The sequence below is a fragment of the Oncorhynchus clarkii genome, chromosome 17, assembly GCF_045791955.1.
Source record: "Oncorhynchus clarkii lewisi isolate Uvic-CL-2024 chromosome 17, UVic_Ocla_1.0, whole genome shotgun sequence".
Lineage (NCBI taxonomy): Eukaryota > Metazoa > Chordata > Actinopteri > Salmoniformes > Salmonidae > Oncorhynchus > Oncorhynchus clarkii.
The window spans coordinates 53,961,008-53,982,389 of record NC_092163.1 but is presented as its reverse complement, the minus strand read 5'-3'; the positions used below and the strand labels follow the sequence as shown (position 1 = coordinate 53,982,389).

At 44.8% G+C, this 21,382-nt stretch overlaps 2 protein-coding genes across 2 annotated transcripts; one reads left to right on the top strand and one right to left on the bottom strand.

Moving 5' to 3' along the window:
• The first annotated feature begins 69 nt into the window (after positions 1 to 69).
• LOC139371121 (ATPase family AAA domain containing 3) lies at positions 70 to 12,164 on the top strand. Its single transcript, XM_071111200.1, has 16 exons — positions 70 to 468; positions 1,778 to 1,854; positions 1,972 to 2,073; positions 2,405 to 2,464; positions 2,582 to 2,651; positions 2,781 to 2,946; positions 3,692 to 3,761; positions 4,615 to 4,770; positions 6,379 to 6,435; positions 8,444 to 8,569; positions 8,662 to 8,786; positions 9,011 to 9,062; positions 9,166 to 9,236; positions 9,360 to 9,527; positions 10,689 to 10,797; positions 11,320 to 12,164. The coding sequence occupies exons 1-16, from the start codon at positions 279 to 281 to the stop codon at positions 11,824 to 11,826; spliced, it is 2,106 nt and encodes a 701-aa protein (XP_070967301.1). The 5' UTR covers positions 70 to 278; the 3' UTR covers positions 11,827 to 12,164.
• Positions 12,165 to 14,327: 2,163 nt separating this feature from the next.
• On the bottom strand, positions 14,328 to 19,632 carry LOC139369830 (transmembrane protein 240-like). The gene is made up of 4 exons (XM_071109106.1): positions 19,182 to 19,632; positions 18,790 to 18,896; positions 17,015 to 17,223; positions 14,328 to 15,693 (listed from the first exon to the last, which is right to left on the bottom strand). The coding sequence occupies exons 1-4, from the start codon at positions 19,236 to 19,238 to the stop codon at positions 15,539 to 15,541; spliced, it is 528 nt and encodes a 175-aa protein (XP_070965207.1). The 5' UTR covers positions 19,239 to 19,632; the 3' UTR covers positions 14,328 to 15,538.
• Positions 19,633 to 21,382: the final 1,750 nt, after the last annotated feature.

The window sequence follows — 21,382 nt, the reverse complement described above, 5'->3', positions numbered from 1 at the left end:
GTTAATTATAAGACCTTCCTGTTTTGGGCCATTGCGGCTACCATACCCTCTTATGGGTGTGACTGTGTGTTTAACCTCTGCAAAGGACAACCAATGAGAGGAATATATTTTTCCTCGTAACCAATCAGCATAGTTGTCTTTCAGGGAAAATCTGTCCTCTCCTGCACTTGCGCAAAGACTGCAGCGTGACACGCGTGTGGAGGAAGTGTAGTGACTGACAGCCAAACCTGATCACCTTTACCGGCCTGGGCTGCAGTTTATTCTCCGTTTACCTAAACATGTCCTGGCTGTTCGGCCTGAATAAGGGGCAGCCCGAGGCTCCCCCGGAATTCCCGGTTCCACCGCCACCCCCTCCACCAGCTGGCGGCTCCGGAGGTGGCGGAGATAAACCCAAGGACAAATGGAGCAACTTCGACCCAACCGGGCTGGAGCGAGCGGCCCGAGCGGCGAAGGAGCTCGACAAGTCTCGTAAGTGTCTTGCATGATAACTATATTATATATAGTACTGTAGAGCTAGTAGCTAGCTTGAAACATTTAGTTTACATCCCCAGAAAGACCGATGCACCCGCAGCATGCTTTACAGCCTAAGCAGTGATGCTGATGCAACACGGGCCAGTGTCTGATATATATTCTCCTAGTTCCTACGGGTATCTAATCTAGTAAACTATCAAATCCTGATGACAGCTGTCAGTAGAACATAACACTGTAGTAAACGAGAATCACAGGTTTCACTGCTTGGTTTGAACGTTGTGCTGCACATTTTCATTCATGTTGGAAGTTAGTGTATTCAAGGTGAAAGGTGCAAAGGTCATTCTTTCACACCGTTTGCCAAATAGCTCTAGTCAGTATATAGTTAATCTTTGCTCTAGTCAAACATGCAAGCATTACACTTAGAATTTCAAAGTATACTGAACAAAAATATAAATACAACAATATTTATTTTACTGAGTTACAGTTCATAAGGAAATCAGTCAATTGAAATGAATTAGCCCATAATCTATGGATTTCACATGACTGGGCAGGGGTGCAGTCATGGGTGGGCCTGGGAGGGCATAGGCCCACCCACTTGGGACCCAGGCTCACTCACAGGGGAGCCAGGCCCAGCCAATCATAACAAGTTTTTACCCACAAAAGGGCTTTATTACAGACCAAAATACTCCTCAGTTTCATCAGCTGTCCGGATGGCTGGGTCTCCGACGATCCCGCAGGTGAAGAAGTCTGATGTGGAGGTCCTGGGCTGACGTGGTTACACATGGTCTGTGGTTGTGAGGCTGGTTGGATGTACTGCCAAATTCTCTTAAACAGCATTGGAGGCAGCTTCTGGTAGAGAAATTAACATAAAATTCTCTGGCAACAGCTCTGGTGGACATTTGTGCAATCAGCATGCCGATTGAGACATCTGTTGCATTGTGTTCTGTGATAAAACTGCACATTTTAGAGTGGCCTTTTATTGTCCCCAGCACAACGTAATGACCATGCTGTTTAATCAGCTTCTTGATAGGCCATACCTGTAAGGTGGATGGATTATCTTGGCAAAGGATAAAATGCTCACTAACAGGGATGTAAACAAATTTAGAAAATAAACATATTTGAGAAATAAGCGTTTTGTGCTTATGGAATATTTCTGGGATCTTTTATTTTAACTCATGAAAAATGGGACCAACACTTTACATGTTGTGTTTTATATTTTTGTTTAGTATTGTTGGAATATAGCTACCGTCATTAAATGAAACGTATATCTGGACGACTAATGTCCAATACCTTGTCTTAATTTCAGGTCATGCCAAAGAGGCCCTGGATCTGGCTCGCATGCAGGAGCAATCTGTTCAGATGGAACACCAGACCAAAATCAAGGTACAGTTGCACTAAACAAGGCGCATGCAGAGTAATGTGTAGGCCACCAAAAAACAGTACTATCAATCTTAAATCTGATCATGCTAATTGTTCCCTTTGTGTGTGTGATGGTGTAAGGAGTACGAGGCAGCAGTGGAGCAGCTGAAGGGGGATCAGCTGCGTATTCAAGGGGAGGAGAGGAGGAAAACTGTCGGCGAGGAGACCAAGCAGCATCAATCGGTGAGAGGAGAGCAGAGGCAGGGTTAAGTGGTACTGCAGAGGGGTGATTGTGCAGTAGTATTCATTGTACTACATAGTATGTGGTCAATGATGGGCTAAAAGCATGGATCATCATGTATGGGTAAACTGTAGAAGGAAGCATTTTCCCTGTAGTAGTTAAAAGATCTTGAGGAGTTTGTAGAGAGTAGAATTTTCTGTAAGCTTGAAATTGTTTGCACAATTAGCTTTAATTCTGTTGAAACAGAGGCTACAATGAGGGAGTGGAACAAGTGATTACCTATCTGTCCAGCATACATCTGTTACTATGGTTACCTTCTCTATCTCTTCACAGAGAGCACAGTTCCAAGACAGACTTGCCAGACAGAGGTATGAGGATCAACTCAAGCAACAGGTAATATCAACTGCCATTAGCTGCAATATCAATTCAGTCATGTTTAGGATATAAAGAAGTACAGTGAAAATGCCATGTTCAACTGACTTGAGTGTGGCCTCTCCTCGGTGTCCTCAGCAAGCCCTGAATGAGGACAACCTTCGGAAACAGGAGGACTCTGTGCTTAAACAGGAAGCCATGAGGAAAGGTACTGACCCCATATACTATTCTCACGCAGCCTCCAGGAATATGGTTCTGCTTCAATATTCACTGGTCAATATAGCCATATGGGGTCTGGCAATCACAAAATGTCCACTAATGTATCCTCTCCACGTAGCAACAATTGAGCACGAGATGCAGCTGAGGCACAAGAATGAGCTGCTACGCGTAGAGGCGGAGTCTAAAGCGCGGGCACGTGTTGAGCGGGAAAACGCAGACATCATCCGTGAGCAGATCCGCCTGAAGGCAGCAGAGCACAGACAGACTGTACTAGAGACTATACGGTGAGACAAGGACAACTCTACTAGAGACTATACGATGAGACAAGAACATACTGGACTAGAGACTATACGCTGAGACAAAGACATGCTGTACTAGAGACTATACGGTGAGACAAGGACATACTGTACTAGAGACTATACGCTGAGACAAGGACATGCTGGACTAGACTATACGCTGAGACAAGAGCATACTCTACGAGACTATATGCTGAGACAAGAGCATACTCTACTAGAGACTATACGATGAGACAAGAACATACTGGACTAGAGACTATACGCTGAGACAAGAGCATACTCTACTAGAGACTATACGATGAGACAAGAACATACTGGACTAGAGACTATACGCTGAGACAAAGACATGCTGTACTAGAGACTATACGGTGAGACAAGGACATACTGTACTAGAGACTATACGCTGAGGCAAAGACATGCTGTGACAAGGACATACTGTACTAGAGACTATACGCTGAGGCAAAGACATGCTGTGACAAGGACATGCTGTACTAGAGACTATACGGTGAGACAAGGACATACTGTACTAGAGACTATATGATGAGACAAGGACATGCTGTACTAGAGACTATACGATGAGACAAGAACATACTCTATGAAGACTATAAGCTGAGGCAAAGACATGCTGTACTAGAGGCTGTATGCTGAGACACACCTTGTGTATTACACTACAGACCATAATGATAGATACTATTGGAGACCTGACTGTCTCTGTATATCTGTGTGTTTTCAGGACTGCAGGTGCTGTGTTTGGGGAAGGATTCCGGGCTTTTGTGTCGGACTGGGATAAAGTTACAGCTACGGTGAAACCTACCTTCCACTCTACATACTTGTTTATGCTCATCCTTATGCAAACTGCCAATGACTCATAAATATACTGAACAAAAATATAGATGCAACATGCAATAATTTCATAGATTTGAGTGAGTTACAGTTTATATGAGGAAATCAGTCAATTGAAATAAATGAATTAGGCCCAAATCTATGTTTTTCAAATGACTGGGAATACAGATATGCATCTGTTGGTCACAAATACCCTAAAAATCAATGGGCCTCACAATGGGCCCCAGGATCTCGTCACAGTATTTTTGTGCATTCAAATTTCCAAATTGATAAAATGAAATTGTGTTTGTTGTCTGTAGCTTATAACTGCCCATACCATAACCCACCTCTACCATTTGGCACTCTGTTCACAACGTTGACATCAGTAAACCGCTCGCCCATACGATGCCATACATGTGGTCTGCGGTGGTGAGGCCGGTTGGACGTACTATTCTCCAAAACAACATTGGAGGCGGCTTATGGTAGAGAAATGAACATCAAATTATCTGGCAACTGCTCTGGTGGACATTCCTGCAGTTAGCATACAAATTGCATGCTCCCTCAACTTGAGACATCTGTAGCATTGTGTTGTGTGACAACTGCACATTTTAGTGGCCTTTTATGGTCCCCCTGCACAAGGTGCACCTGTGTAATGATCGTGCTGTTTAATCAGCTTCTTGATATGCCACACCTGTCAGGTGGATGGATTATTTTGGCAAAGGAGAAATGCTCACTAACTAATTGTTGAGTGTATATGTTACATGTTTATATCTGATTTGAGTTGTCCTTGGAGCGTCTCTAAATGTAGTGTAATTTCCCCTCCCACACCACCAGGTGGCAGGACTGACTCTGCTGGCTGTAGGTGTGTATTCTGCCCGGAACGCCACAGCTGTGGCGGGACGCTACATTGAGGCCCGACTCGGGAAGCCCTCGTTGGTCAGAGAGACTTCTCGCATCACTGTTGCGGAGGCGATCAAGCACCCGATCAAGGTAGAGGCCCTGCTGTGCATTATACAGTGCATTCGGAAAGTGTTCAGACCCCTTCCCCTTTTCCACATTTTGTTAAGTTACAGCCTTATTCTAAAATTGATTTAAAAAAATGTTTCCCTCATCAATCAACACACACTACCCCATAATGACAAAGTGAAAACAGGTTTGTAATTTATGGAAATAAAAAACATACCTTATTTACGTAAGTATTCAGACCCTTTGCTATGAGACTCAAAATTGAGCTCAGGTGCATCCTGTTTCCATTGATCATCCTTGAGATGTTTCTACAACTTGATTGGAGTCCACCTGTGGTAAATTAAATTGATTTGACATGGTTTGGAAAGGCACACACCTGTCTACATAATGTCAGAGCAAAAACCAAGCCACGAGGTCGAAGGAATTGTCCGTAGAGCGTCAAGACACAGATCCGGGGAAGGGTACCAAAACATTTCTGCAGCATTTAAGGTCCCCAAGAACACAGTGGCCTCCATCATTCTTAAATGGAAGAAGTTTGGAACAACCAAGACTCATCCTAGAGCTGGCCGCCCAGACAAACTGAGCAATCGGGGGAGAAGGGCCTTGGTCAGGGAGGTGACTAAGAACCCGATGGTCACTCTGACATAGCTCTAGTGTTCCCCTGTAGAATTGGGAGAACCTTCCAGAAGGACAACCATCTCTGCAGCACTCTACCAATCAGGCCTTTATGGAAGAGTGGCCAGATGGACGCCACTCCTCAGTAAAACGCACATGACAGCCTGCTTGGAGTTTGCCAAAAGGCACCTGAAGGACAAACAAGGTTCTCTGGCCTGGTGACACCAAGTTCGAACTCTTTGGCCTGAATGCCAAGCGTCACTTCTGGAGGAAACCTGGCACCATTCCTACGGTGAAGCATGGTGGTGGCAGCATCATGCTGTGGGGATGTATTTCAGTGGCAGGAACTGGGAAACTAGTCAGGAACGAGGGAAAGATGAACGGAGCAAAAAGGAGAGATCCTTGTTGAAAACCTGCTCAGGACCTCAGGCTGCGGCGAAGGTTCGCCTTCCAACAGGACAACGACCCTAAGCAAACAGCCAAGACAACACAGCAGTGGCTTCAGGACAAGTCTCTGAATGTCCTTGAGTAGCCCAGCCAGAGGCCGGACTTGAACTTGATCGAACTGAAAATAGCTGTGCAGCGACACTCCCTATCTAACCTGACAGAGCTTGAGAGGATCTGCAGAGAAGAAATACAGGTGTGCCAAGCTTGTAGTGTCATACCCAAGAAGACTCGAGGCTGTCATCGTGCTTCAACAAAGAACTGAGTAAATTCTTATGTAAATGTGATATTTATATATTTTATTTATAAATGTGCTAACATTTATAAATACATGTTTTTGCTTTGTCATTATGGGGTATTGTGTGTAGATTGAGGGGGAAAAACCTGATTTAATCAATTTTAGAATAAGGCTGTAATGTAACAATATGTTGAAAAAGTCAAGGGGTCTGAATACTATCCGAATGCACTGTATATGTCCTTGATCTGATGCCTTTGGTGTTTTTTTTATTGTGATTTCCTAAACACACATTTTTTACGATGAAGGTGCATCTTCTTATTTTTCCCCTCTCTTAGATGTCAAAGCGCCTGACAAGTAAACCTCAGGATGCACTGGAGGGAGTAGTGCTCAGTGTGAGTACCGACACTCGGCACACACCTGAGCACCATACCTTAGAGTCTCGTATCGATATTATACCCAGTACATGTATGAAAGAAACATCACATTTTATTGGTCACATATATGTGATTAGCAGATGTTATTGCAGGTGTAGTGTAATGCTTGTTCTTCTAGCTCCGACAGTAATATCTAACAAATTACACAACATATACACACATCTGAGTAGGATTTTTTATTTATTTTTTTACCTTTATTTAACTAGGCAAGTCAGTTAAGAACAAATTCTTATTTGCAATGATGGCCTAGGAATAGTGGGTTAACTGTCTTGTTCAGGGACAGAACAACATTTTTTTTTACCTTGTCAGCTCAGGGATTCAATCTAGCAACCTTTCGGTTACTGGCCCAATACTCTAACCACTAGGCTACCAGGAATGAATTAAGATTATATACAAATTGACAACGTATATCAGAGTGGAACGGAGTAAGATACAGTAGAATACAGTATATACATATGAGATGAGTAATGCCAGATATGTAAACATTATTAAGTGACTAGTGTTCCATTCCTTAAAGTGGCCAGTGATTTCTCATCTATGCCTATAGGCAGCAGCCTCTAATGTGCAAGTGATGACTGTTTAACAGTCTGATGGCCTTGAGATACAAGATGTTTTTCAGTCTCTCGGTCCCAGCTTTGAAGCACCTGTACTAGCCTCGCCTTCTGGATGTTAGCGGGGTGAACAGGCAGTAGCTCGGGTGGTTGTTGTCCTTGATGATCTTTTTGGCCTTCCTGTGACATCGGGTGCTGTAGGTGTCCTGGAGGGCAGGTAGTTTGCCCCCGGTCATGCGTTGTGCAGACCGCACTAACCTCTGGAGAGCCTTGTGGTTGTGGGCGGAGCCGTTGCCGTACTAGGCGGTGATACAGCCCGACAGGATGCTTTCAATTGTGCAATTGTAAAGAATTTAGAGTTTTAGGTGACAGGCCAAATTTCTTCAGCCTCCTGAGGTTGAAGAGGCTCTGATGTGCCTTCTTCACCTTCTGTGTGGGTGGTACATTTCAGTTATTCATCATGATGTGTACGCCAAGGAACTTGAAGCTTTCCACCTTCTCCATTGTGGTCCCGTCACTGTGGATAGGGGCGTGCTCCCTCTGCTGTTTCCTGAAGACCACGACCAGCTCCTTCATTTTGTTGACATTGAGGGAGAGGTCGTTTTCCAGGCACCACACTCCCAGAGCCCTCACCTCCTCCCTGTAGGCCGTCTCGTCGTCATTGGTAATCAAGCCCACTAATGTTGTGTCGTCTGCAAACTTGATGATTGAGTTGGAGGCGTGCTTGGCCACGCAGTCATGGGTGAACAGGGAGTACAGAAGGGGGCTGGGCACACACCCTTGTGGGGCCGCAGTGTTGAGGTTCAGCGGAGTCGAGGTGATGTTTTCTACCTTCACCACCTGGTGGGCGGCCCGTCAGGAAGTCCAGGACCCAGTTGCACAGGGCGGGGTTCAGACCCAGGGCATCGAGCTCAATGATGAGCTTGGAGGGTACTATGGTGTTGAATGCTGAGCTGTAGTCAATGAACAGCATTCTTACATAGCTATTCCTCTTGTCCAGATGGGATAGGGCAATGTGCAGAGTGATGGCGATTGCATCATCTGTGGATCTATTGGGGCAGTAAGCAAATTGAAGTGGGTCTAGGGTGGCAGGTAAGGTAGAGGTGATATGATCCTTGACTAGTCTCTAAAAGTACTTCATGATGACAGGTGAGTGCTACGGGGCGGGGCGATAGTCATTTAGTTCAGTTACCTTTGCCTTCTTGGGAACAGGAACAACGGTGGCCATCTTGAAGCATGTGGGGACAGCAGATAGGGAGAGATTGAATATGTTGGTAAACACACCAGCCAGCTGGTCTGAGGATGCGGCTAGGGACATTCATAGAGAATGCTGTGCACACGTATGTTTTCGCAGCCCTGCTTTGAGCCAAAATGTTGATCTCCCTGAAATGAATTATTCCCTCTGCTCCGCACAGCCTAACCTAGAAGAACGTGTACGTGATATTGCCATAGCAACTAGGAACACGCGTCAGAACAAGGGGCTCTACAGGAACATCCTCATGTATGGCCCACCAGGTACTGGCAAGACCCTCTTCGCCAAGGTAGGTCCTGCACCGACTCATTTTGTCTATGACAAGAGGTGTTATCTTGGCATCTATATGTGTTGGTAACTATCTCTCTGTGCTCTGAGTAGAAGCTGGCAGTGCACTCTGGGATGGACTATGCCATCATGACTGGTGGAGATGTGGCGCCCATGGGCCGTGAGGGCGTCACCGCCATGCACAAAGTCTTTGACTGGGCCAACACCAGTCGCCGTGGGTATGCTACCCTCACTCGCAGTAGCATCACACTATTTATAGAACTTCATGTAAATGTAACCATGATGTAACCGTGTGAAACCATGTAACGTAAGTGTCTAGACAACTTGACATTAAATACATTTGCACTTGCATTACACAGACATTCACATTAAACAATGTACAGAGAATGATGTAAGACCAGCGCAGCTCTGCTAATGCAACCCTCTCTCTCCTCTGACACAGCCTGCTGCTGTTTGTTGATGAAGCCGATGCATTCCTTCGCAAGAGGTCTACTGTAAGTCTGTTCTCTACCTTCCTGTATTTCATTGCACAACCAAAACTCTGATCTTGTAGAAATATTGGAAAACAGAGTTCAAGTTGTCTCTCTCTGTTTGCAGGAAAAGATCAGTGAAGAGCTCAGAGCCACTTTGAACGCATTCCTGTATCGCACTGGAGAGCAGAGCAACAAGTCAGTTCTCTACAACTACTTCTTCTATTTAGACATTTCATATCTATGCCCAAGACCTCTGATGTACCATGTCCTTCAGATATCACAGCGCTCTAACCACTGTTGTGTCGTCTCCCCCTCCAGGTTCATGATGGTGCTGGCCAGTAACCAGCCAGAGCAGTTTGACTGGGCCATCAACGACCGCATTGACGAGATAGTAAACTTCGCCCTGCCGGGTCCTGATGAGAGGGAGAGGCTGGTGCGTCTGTACTTTGACAGATATGTGCTGGAGCCTGCCACAGGGGGGAGACAGTGAGTCATACAGCATTACACCCACACAACATGGCAGCAATGGTTTAAATAGGGCACTTTCACAAGCACTCATATACTGGGATGCATAATGCAACTGTTCTGATGTCAAGTAACTAGATACTCCCAGACACTTATGCTGTGTTTACACAGGCAGCCCAATTCTGATCTTTTGCCCAATTATTGGCAAAATCTGATTGGTCAAAATGTCACTCTTTTTAGTGGCAAAATAATTGGGCTGCCTGTGTAAATGCAGCCTTGGAGTCATCTGCATACAGTGACACACACACACACCTACCCACGCACACATGGGGACAGGCATTAACACTGAGTGCCTGGGAGGAGGGAGGCCTCTCTCTGTCCTGTTCCATGTAAATGACCTCTGGCTGAGAGCTGTGGAGTGTCAGGAGCAGGTATTTAAGAGCAGGTGACCCAGCAGTAAGCAGGAGCCCAGCCAGCCGTAGCCATGGTGTCACTAATTAAAGTGGGTCTCTGAGGGCCTGGAGCCTGAGAGGAAGAGGGGCAGGGGGCGACCTACACATAGGGCACTGGGAACTGGACCAGGATCAACAACAACACGCTGACAACAGAGCCAGCTGGTGGAAGGAGCTGGGCCACTTAAGGAGTGTCTCTCCAGACATAGTCAGACCTCATAACACAGGCCTGTTTCCTCTGACAGACTGGATGCCATTCATACCTGTTTCCTCTGACAGACTGGATGCCATTCAGACCTGTTTCCTCTGACAGACTGGATGCCATTCAGACCTGTTTCCTCTGACAGACTGGATTCCATTCATACCTGTTTCCTCTGACAGACTGGATGCCATTCATACCTGTTTCCTCTGACAGACTGGATGCCATTCAGACCTGTTTCCTCTGACAGACTGGATGCCATTCAGACCTGTTTCCTCTGACAGACTGGATGCCATTCATACCTGTTTCCTCTGACAGACTGGATGCCATTCAGACCTGTTTCCTCTGACAGACTGGATGCCATTCAGACCTGTTTCCTCTGACAGACTGGATGCCATTCAGACCTGTTTCCTCTGACAGACTGGATGCCATTCAGACCTGTTTCCTCTGACAGACTGGATTCCATTCAGACCTGTTTCTGTCTCTAAACCCCCTCTATGTCTGCATCTTCCTCTGCCTCTGTCCCTGCAGGAGAATGAAGCTGGCTCAGTTTGACTATGGAAAGAAGTGCTCGGACATCGCTAAGCGGGCAGAGGGCATGTCAGGCAGAGAGATCTCCAAACTGGGCGTGGCCTGGCAGGTATGTGACATGTTTCCCCTGTTGTTCATACATCAATGCTTTCTGAATGGATAACAACCGTGATGCGGTGAATTTTCCAGTTAAGCCAATTTGACATAAATGATTGGTTGGAAGGAGAGCCTGTGCACAGGCTGGAACTTGGTTAGGGATGGGAGAATCAGACAATGCTGACCCAAGGTGATTTGGTTAGCCCAGGAAGTCTAGACCCATTTATTCTCCCTCCATGGGCTTATTAATAGACGCAGAGCTGGGAAGTGGATCACTATGTATGCCATGATCTCCAATGCTGCTGTGTCATGGTCATCTCTCCTGCTAGCCTCATTCTGTGGACAAGTGGGCCTTGTCTGTTAACTACCTTATACATTACTCAATATTCATACACTGATCTTGCAGATAGTTAATACTGTAAATGTATATTTGTAGATACATTATTATAGATTTACTGGACTGTTCGTGTAATGATAAAATCCTTGTTCAGATGACTGTAATGTAATAATCCTTGTATTCCATGTCTTCTTGCAGGCGGCAGCCTACTCCTCAGAGGACGGCGTCCTGACAGAGGCCATGATTGATGCTCGGGTGGACGAAGCCATGCGGCAGCACCTCCAGAAGATGGACTGGCTGCATGGGCACACTAAGGAGGCTGGGGCCAAGAGCACAATCTCTCCCAGCGCTGGACCAGCAGACAGCAGCAAGATAGGCTTCACTCTGCCTCTAGGGGAGCCGCCACAGGCCCAGGATGTGCTCACTCCGGCTCTGGAGATGGGCAACAAACCAGAGGCCCATGTCATTCAGGAGGAGCTGAAACTAGAGGTGCCAGCCCCACCTTCATCAGACGGTGCCGAACTGCCTGTGGAGGAGGGGACTGTCCTGGCTAAGGGGGAGGGTGTCAAAGCAGAAACGGTGGTAACACCTCAGGGGGAGGTGGCAGAGGGTGTATCCCAGACTGATGCAGCCCCAAGCAGTGAGGGTGGGACAGGGAAGGAGGGGAAGACCAAAGCTCCTCCCAAGGATGGGACTCCAGTTTAACATTAGGGGCCAAAGGAAGGACAGGGAGGACGCCTCCTGTTCCTCCTCACTGTCTGTAGTCTCGGTCTGTGTACATCTGTCTGTCTGACTGAAAGAGTTGGTGGGCAGGGGGAGGAGGGATGGAGGCACTAACATTTTACGACGCAATCCTGTAGAAGCAGGAGAGCTGTAATATATGATTTGTGTAAAATGTAAGAAAAAAAGTGTACTTTACATCGAAACCCTATGTCTGTAATAGTATTAATGTTGATGTGCACTGTAAGAGATAATACTCTATTTAAATGACAGTGTGGATGGAGATTACTTTGTTTTTATGAATAGTAAAATAATCCAAGTTTCTTACTATGGCTGCATTTTTGTTGTGATTTCTAAAGGAATGGTTTCATAGACATTCAAAAGGCACTCGCACAGCTGAGCTATCTTTTTTTGCAAGTGCATGGTATCTGTTGAATAAGATGAGAAAAAAGAAGAAACCAGCATTCTGCTCTTGATATTATCACTGCTCTTAGGTAAGCTTTATGTATCGGCCTCTAGGCCTTCCTCAGATCTTTTGTGAATTAGCACCCTTATGTAGACAGCTCCACCCACATCCATTCCATCGAATGGGGTTGGAGTCGAGGGAAAATAAGTGTTACCAAAAATAACAATATGCATGTCATAAATATTCTAATAAAGTGTGTACCTAAAACGTATTAGACACGTCTGTAAAACCAAAATGAGGACATCGACCCACCCAAGCAGTTTTCATAAATCATTGGGTACAGCGCAAGAAAAACGTCTTGAGTATCTGAAATGGGGGCATTAATTCATGTTCACATTTACAACATAACACACACAGGCATTTCATCATTAAGTCCTTTAGGAAATCATGTCTGGAGGGTGAAAATCCAAAAACATTATTTTGCTCAGAGTATTATTTATATCACCTCCCCAGTCTGATATCTTGACTTTCTCTATGCCACAAAATCTAAAGGAAGAAATGTCATGTTTTTGGTCATTTTGGTCATCAATGTACTGCGACCGGCCAATCCCTGTCGTTTCTCCTGATTAAACATTTATGTTCACAAATTATGTTTGAGAGAAGAGGTTTTACCTACATAACACAGCCACATGGGCAATTAATCATGTAGATAACATGGGTGGTGGAGCACGTAATAATGTCATTTATTTGGAACCGTTTTCCTGTGTGTGGGTGGCAGAGATATTCACACTTCATATTGTTGCACTGTGTGCAACCTCTGCATTTATAGCTACCATTCAGAAGAGGGCGTTAAAGAGCCTGGCTCATTTTCTTAAAGTGGCTGGCACCCAATGATTTATGAAAACTTGCTTGATGGGTCGATGTCCTCATTGTGGTTTTACAGATGTGGTTAATACGTTTTAGGTACACACTTTTAGAATATTTATGAAATGCACATTGTTATATTTGGTAACACTTCCCTTGACTCCAACCCCATTTGATGTATGGAACGGATGTGGATGAGGGTGCACATTTTTTTTTTAACTCACAAAAGCTCTGACGAAGGCCTTGAGGCCGATACGTAAAGCTTATTAAAGAGCAGTGATACTTTCAAGAGCAGTGTGCGGGTTTCTTTTTTTCTCAGGGTTTCATTGTCATTGTAAAAACGTGACCAATAAATGCTGATATCATGGTGAACTTTACCTTTCATCTTGAACCTGTGTCAGTGTTAAACCCCAGTTGTCCCTTTTAATGAAACCAACATTTAATCTTTACAACACCAATGTTTGGACAGAGATGGGGAAGAGAGGCACAGGGTAAGGGAAGATGGGGGAGGTGCAGGGAAGAGAAAGGGGGTCAAAATTGAATGAGTCTACATTCCGCTCCCTAGAGACAAATGAAGGAATTCATTCGGAATCCCAATGTGTCACAGTAATTGTGACCGAGTTCTCACACAGCATCACTCTCCAATGCCATGACAAGGGCATGTTGCACCTACTTTAGATATTAGTTAATAATTATAATACATGTATTTTTACTCCCCTAATTACGTTGGTAACCAGTTTATAATAGTAATAAGGTACCTCAGGGGTTTGAGGTATATGGTCAACATACAACGGCTAAGGGCTGTGTCCAGGCACTCCGCATTGCGTCGTGCATATGAACAGCCCTTAGCCATGGTATATTGGCCATATACCACACCCCCTCGGGCCTTATTGCTTACATATACCACAGGAAGTGCCTTTCTAAGCTACCATGATGGAGGCGCTCTACAACTGGCTGTTCAGTGTAAAGTGTTTTGTCAACTATATAGAGCTCCTGAGTGAAACTCTCAGTCTTGGAATTTCGTCTCCAGGTTTCCATGGTGATGACCCTTTGGACAAAATGTCAAAGAAATTCTGTAACCCGTAAAACAAACACACACACACACACACACACACACACACACACACACACACACACACACACACACACACACACACACACACACACACACACACACACACACACACACACACACACACACACACACACACACACACACACATGCCTTTACTCATGGTTCTTCAATATTAACACATTGCATATACTGTACACACCACACAGTTAGACAAGCAGGCAGCATTTCCGTCCTCTTACCCACCCCTAATTATTTATAATTCCATTCCGTCCCCTAGGCCCCCTTTTAGTACAGTTTTTACATGAAAAGTTTCTAAAATAGACACAAAGTACAATACATGACCAAAAGTATGTGGACACCTGCTTGTCGAACATCTCATTCCAAAATCATGGGTATTAATATGGAGTTGGTCCCCCTTTGCTACTATAACAGCCTCCACTCTTCTGGGAAGGCTTTCCACTAGATGTTGGAACATTAGTGCGGGGACTTGCTTCCACTCAGCCACAAGAGCATTAGTGTGTTCGGGCACTGATGTTGGGCGATTAGGCCATGCACACAGTCGGCGTTCCAATTAATCCCAAAGGTGTTCGACATTTTACAAACTGATTTGTTGGAATGATGACGGTGCCACGTTGAAAGTAACTGAGCTCTTCAGTAAGGCCATTCTACTGCCAATATTTGTCTATGGAGATTGTGTGTTCGATTTTATACACCTATCAGCAATGGGTGTGACTGAAATAGCTGAATCCACTAATTTTAAGTGGTGTCCACATAGTTTTGCAAATATAGTGTACCTCTTCCAATACACAAACCCCTGTCAAAAATAAACAACCTCGAGCAAAATAAATATTCTAACTTCAAAACTGACATATTCAGGCAAAATAAACACATTTTTCTACAAACTGACAAAACCCAAGCAAAATAATGAATACACCCTATCCCCACTTCTAGCAAAATTGACATTCTAAAACGAAATATATAATATATATAACTATTTTGAAAAACAAACACACTCTGGAAAATTGCTTACGCCCTCCTAAATGGATTCTCATTAACTACAATCTTTTTACATAAAATATGGAGGGTGAGGAGTGCACTGTGCGTAAAGACCATGGGTCACTTGAGAAAGTGCTCTATCCAGTGTCCATAAGAAACAGTATGGTTTGAAGGGTATATCTTGAATAGTCATTGTTTAGTTGCCCATGCGGCTGAAGTCTGGTTGGTCAGTTGACAGCAGGTCTCAGTCTGTCTCAGCCAGTCCATTGCTCTCAGAGGTGATGTGGAATGGGGTGGCCGTTGTGCCATGGCTCGCAGAGGTGGCGTGGGCTGGGGTGTCCAATGTGCAATGGCTCTCAGAGGTTACGAGGGCTGGGGTGTCCATTGTGGTACAGCTTCTGCTTAATGTGCACCATGTTCCCACTGGAGTCCTCCAGCTTCCTCAGGTGCACCCGTCTCCCCAGGTCTCTCAGGTTACAGAAGCGGGGAACCCATGACCAGGAGAACACATCTGGACACAGTAAAGGAAAGAAAGTAGGGGGCCGGGAAGACGGGACATAGACAACATTAAATGTGTGATTGAAAGATGAAGGATTTGTCCTCCATTTAATTTGTGTGCGAGTGTGCAGTTTGTGTATGTGTGTGTGGCTCATGGGTGTGGGGTATTTATATCTGAGAATGGAGGTGTGATCCAAATTGACTCATCTAATTTAAGGACACCATGGGCTGAGAGACAGGGAAAAAGAGCAGGGAAACGGAGAGCAGTGAGTGGAGAGCAGAAAGGAGAGATGGAGAGAGGATGAGACATCTCCGCCATACTAATAAAGCCCGCAGACGTTTCACAGGAGAGACAGGCGATGGGGGAGAATTAAATTACATGAATTTGATTGGTGTGATGGGAGGGAGAAATAGTGAATTTTAAGCATGGGAGAGGGATTCAGAATCTGTACAGAGGAGAGAGAAATCCCAAGACACTGAAACATTGCAGTAGGTCTACTCTGAACTCACAGTTTTAAAACTACGGACAATAAAATTAACGCTGTTTGTGTGAACATGCAAGCGTGTGCTTGTGTGCAAGAGAGGAAATATCAATTTGAAAATATATGATTTTGAATCCCTATACTGTATATGACTCATTTCTGCACCTCTTTGCCAACCACCCCCATCACTTCCTACACGACAAGCAGCTCTGGGTGTGAATTATACTAATCCCACAACTGAATATAGAAATATGAAGAGAAAAATCTACACACGGGAAAAACTGTGACTAGACTAAATGAGAAGAATGTATGATGACTATATCAGGCCAACAGTTTCATATAGAAATCTGAGGAGTAAAAAAATCCTGCTGTCCATACCTAAGCCTGAAAACAATGCTGACCTAAAATGACATATAGAAAATCAAAAGAAAAACAGCAGCGAGCTAGGGAATACTGTGATAAAGTAGGTCGATGGCTGAGTCACACATAAATGCCATCGAACCGTAGACAGGTTTACACACTGTACTGTAGTCTCTGGAACTGAGGCTCCCACGACACTGCAGTTTTCATCAAACAAAGCTAATCCAAAGAAGTTTAAAAGTTGAGAGATCATACCTCTGCACCTTCAGACTATTATTCTCCTGTCTATTCCCTCACTCACCCAAAGAGCATCCTATTTCCCCCCCACCCCATGAAGATAAATCTGTATTCCTTAGTAACTTTCTACTGCTACTGTTTTCAAACCCAGAGCTCCTCCAGTGTTGTGTCAGCATTTTTGGACCAGCTCCCCATACAAAGTGTCTCTCTGCCTGTCAGAGCCCTCCTGTGTGGTTGTTCCTCCTGCTTACTCACCATGGTGCTGTTTGGCCCTCCAGGCCCTGAGGGCAGCGTGCAGCGCCCCGTCCAGCCACAGCAGTAACCAGCTGAGGAGGAAGCCCAGCAGCAGCCCCAGCATCAGGTCCAGCTCCTGCTTGGTCACGCTATCACTCACAAAGTAGTTCTCTGCCGAGTCTACCAGAGACTGGTCCCCATCGTACGGGATCACATAGTGGACATGGTGCCTGAAGCCCAGAGGGAGGGGACACAGGGAGAGGAGAGTAGAAAAGAGGAGACAATGGAGGGAGATGAGGAGACGGGAAGAAGAAAGGAGGGAACGCAGGACACAGTGGAGAGGGAAGGGAGGAAAAGGTGAGGGAGGAAAGCGAGAGAAGAGAGGAGGGACGGGAGGACAGAGTGGTAGAGTGGGGAGAGGAAGAAGTAGAAAAGAAAATGAAGAAAAAGTGCATTGAGGGAGACAATTACATAAGGGAGTAATTAGATCTACCATATATAGAGCATACTGTATATGGTTAGGCTGTGTGTGGTTCCATATGCTTTGCTGTAGTGCTTTGGGTGAGTGAGATGGATGGATGGGTTGGGTTGGTGTGCTGCTGTCAGCCCCATCACTGAGAGGTGAACAGCTGCAGCTGGAGGACAGCACAGGAAACGCATCACTAACAGCTGGCCTCGCTGCCCCATGGGAGTTGGGATGCGGGGATGCATGTGGACCAACTCCCTCTCCTACTGGGCTGCAGGCATCGCTTCCAGTAGAGAGAAACCATAGCAGCAAGAAGAGAGTGTTGAGGTGGGCAGAAAGGTCAAGGGAGAGAGGTATGTGGCAACAAAAAAGGAGGATGTGGAGTGCACAAACAAGTGGGAAAAGTGAACCTAAGGAAGCATGTGAGAGAGTGAAAGATATTGCTATCCAGAACCCTGACAACTCATTAATATCTGGGAGGTCTCAATATGCCTCTCTCTTTTTTCCTGTCTTCAGCTCTATCCCACTCAAACACATGATTAAATTCACAAAGCTTTATTGACATACTCCCTGCTGCTCTCCTACACTGTCTAATCATCTCTCTCTCTCTCTCTCTCTCTCTCTCTCACTCACTCACTCACTCACTCACTCACTCACTCACTCACTCACTCACTCACTCACTCACATCCCATAGCTCATAACAGGTCTGAGTGGGAGGGAGGGGGAGGTATGGCTGCCTGCAGGAGTGAGTAATGTTGTTCACAGGAAAATCAACCCACCGACAGATACAGTTGTTTTCAGTAACATTACAATTATTGAAGTTACATTTTTTTTGTAAAGCCCCAAACAAATCGTTTTTCATTTTATTTAAACTGTCAGTGACGACTAAGATGTGGGCCTAAGGAGTAGACTAAAAACATAACAGGTGATCTGTGTTTCAATGTGACTCTGTCACACTGTAGGAATGTTGAGCCAGAGTAATTTCCATCATGGACAGGAGCATAGTTCAACATAGGTCACAGCTGTTCCATACATCATTGATGTGCAGACTGTAATTAGATGATGAAAGTGATAGGAGCTAGACAACATGCAGAAAACACATTATCTCAGATGCTTTACATCACTAGTTCACCAGTGATCAAACCTCTGAGGTGAGTCAACAAATACAGGAGTCAACTATGTTTGTCCTATAACAAACAACATGAAATGACGATGGACCATTGCCATAAACAGTGCACGATACATCACCTGACGTTTCAAAGCAATGGTTTACTCATGCTCTTGTTTTGCACAACTTTAAATTGCATAATTTTTTAAAAGTTGGTTTTACCTTCCACAGTTGCAATGGCAGACGCGGTCCTCCCCTCGTAAATGTGGTAAGATGTAGTTGTGAAAGCGGTCTAGTAGAGCGTTCATGTCCGTTAGACACGCTACTGCCTGAAAAGAACCATAGAAGTAAACTGGGACAAAACGAGCTACATTCCCATAACACCATATGTTGCCAGACTTCTCAAGTTAATGACAAACAAAAATGTACATTCTAAAAATTCACTGACTCCAGATAAATTGTTTTCCATTGACAGTTTGTTTATAGATTATGTAGCCGCGTGTAGCTAGGCCACGTTGATGTCTAGGTTTATTGAAATATCAATTTGACAGCTTTTAAAACGTTACATTGTTACACATAAGGGAGAGCGGGAATGTGCATAACGGTGTTCTTACCATCACAAGTGAAGCCCCCAAAATCATAAAGATCATGGTGGTTGTGGCCATTTGCATCCAAACTTCTTAACAGCAGTTTTTTCTCTCTCACCAGAACTATCCAGTGGTACCTGGTCCAAAAAACAACACTCTGTTGGAAGTGAAGGCGCTCATGGATGCAGAATCAGTGTCAACCCACCCATCCTTGCCTCATCTATCCAATGTTCCTTTCTCCGCGACATGAGGAGATGCGGATCAGTCTCTCTTTCGCTCCCCTTTGAAAAGCACACTGTGCACTGGCGAAGATGGTTAATCGAGGTGCGTTCAATGATGAGGAGGCGTGGTGCGTTGTGAAAGCTGTAGCCTATGTCAGAAATGAGATTGTTATTAGGCAATTCCAGAGCACCGCAACACAGAAGCTGGCAGGATGAGGTCGCGATCCATGCGTTGTTGTGATGACCGCCGCCACTGCACATTGTTCCTGGTGTAGCCTAGCTTATTTACCTAGACGCATCCACTAGCATTAGGAAAGGAGGTATCGATGCATGTTTTCTTCTCGTATCAAATCGTTTTCCGTGTTAGCTCCCTCTAGCAGTTGCTTGTTTACTGTCATGCTATCTATAAATTATTATAGTCCAACCTGTGCTACTTTGGCGCAGCTGAAAGAAAGAACGGTCCCTCCTTGTGCATTCCAGTATTTATTTAGCTGAGGCATTTTTTTTAAAGGCTGTATCAATTTCCGCCCGTTTGTCTTTAGATAAATGAAGCAGTTTAGTAGCCTAGGCACGCCTATTCATAGGTCAAGGTTTGAGCGTATGATAATGATGATGATAGCATGCTTCAACATTAATAAACAACGATTGATATAAACGGATATGTACACTTCTCTATCTCTCTCTCAATCTCTCTCTCTCTATCTGTCTCTCTCTGACGTTGCAGTTCAAATAATGTATGCCGCACCATTCTGTGGGGGCTAGGCTTCGTTTGTGACAAAATTAACTGTATTGCTTATGTCTATCAGGGAAAAGCAAGCAAGAGGAAGATGAATTAGGCTTGAGTGGATTGGGGCCATGGGAATGCCAGCTCGTTCAATAGGCCCGGCCAATAGGGATTAATAGAATGTCACAAATTTAAATGATTTTTCTTAATGTTGTCCTGACTCTCAAACCTGCAGGAAATCCAAGTGTCACAGTGTCCTTATAAGGGTGCACACATAAGCAACATGGACAGCACCGCGACCAGCGGATGTGGATTCAGCACCACGGTCGTGGACAGCACTGCAGTCAACTCCAATATGAGCCAGATTGGACCTGTGTTGTTGATGGTGTGGCTTTGTAGACAGAAGGCCTGTATAGTGACTCTCAAAGTTCTCTGTTCTCCCCACGCATGCAAACACATTGGATTGGTTTAGCATGGGCTATGGGAAGTCCGAGTTTCCACCATATTTCGTATGCCAGTCACGTGAAATCTAAAATGTCACAGAATCACGTTTATTAAATAGCCTATGACAAACAAAAAACCCTGGTCCTATAGTCCTATTGTAGCTCATGTATGGAAAGGACAAAGTCATTTATCCATTTATGTTACTAGAGATGACAGAGGGAGGTTAGGATATGGGACTGTCACTTTAGTTTAACCCTAGCTTTGTCTCTGGGGAATTTCCTTTTAGCATTAACCATAAATCAGTGACCTTGCAGCCCTCCCACCCTTCCCTCTATCAGTATGAACAAACTGCCGCATCAATCAAATCATACTCTCTGACATTATTATGTTCCATGTGCAATTCAAGGTGAGCCAGGCTACACTGTGTCCCAGCCACTCAATTGTTTCTGTGCACCGAATATAACAATTGTATTGCTTATCATTAATCAGTGAAATTGGAGTAAGATCAGGACAGAACAAAATGTTAGTTGGGCATGCTGACAATGTCTTAGGTAAGTGATTAAAATGGCCTAGTAGGGCAAAACACATTTGAAATGGTACACATAGTATCATGTTGCCATATGGACATGAGCAGATGGAAGAGGATACAATTGATTCTCACTGCATTCTTTATGAATGCTGTCATTGGGCTATAGAACCTTGACAAGGTACATTTGTTGATTAAAATCTTCCAACTGCATGCAGAGAGGCGTACGCAGAGCATGTGCTGACCAGCTGGCAAGTGTCTTCACTGACATTTTCAACCTATCCCTGACCAGGTCTGTAATACCAACTTGTTT

What these genes read in the sequence shown, in the direction of transcription:
- LOC139371121 (XM_071111200.1), top strand. Translation starts at nt 279, where the DNA reads ATGTCCTGGCTGTTCGGCCTGAATAAGGGGCAGCCCGAGGCTCCCCCG. An exon ending in AGGATCAACTCAAGCAACAG is followed by an intron (nt 2,465 to 2,581) that starts GTAATATCAACT and finishes CGGTGTCCTCAG; the next exon opens with CAAGCCCTGAATGAGGACAA. An exon ending in ACAGGAAGCCATGAGGAAAG is followed by an intron (nt 2,652 to 2,780) that starts GTACTGACCCCA and finishes CTCTCCACGTAG; the next exon opens with CAACAATTGAGCACGAGATG.
- LOC139369830 (XM_071109106.1), bottom strand. Translation starts at nt 19,238, where the DNA reads ATGCAAATGGCCACAACCACCATGATCTTTATGATTTTGGGGGCTTCA. An exon ending in TGGGGGCTTCACTTGTGATG is followed by an intron (nt 18,897 to 19,181) that starts GTAAGAACACCG and finishes GGTTCTTTTCAG; the next exon opens with GCAGTAGCGTGTCTAACGGA. An exon ending in TGCCATTGCAACTGTGGAAG is followed by an intron (nt 17,224 to 18,789) that starts GTAAAACCAACT and finishes TCTGGGCTTCAG; the next exon opens with GCACCATGTCCACTATGTGA.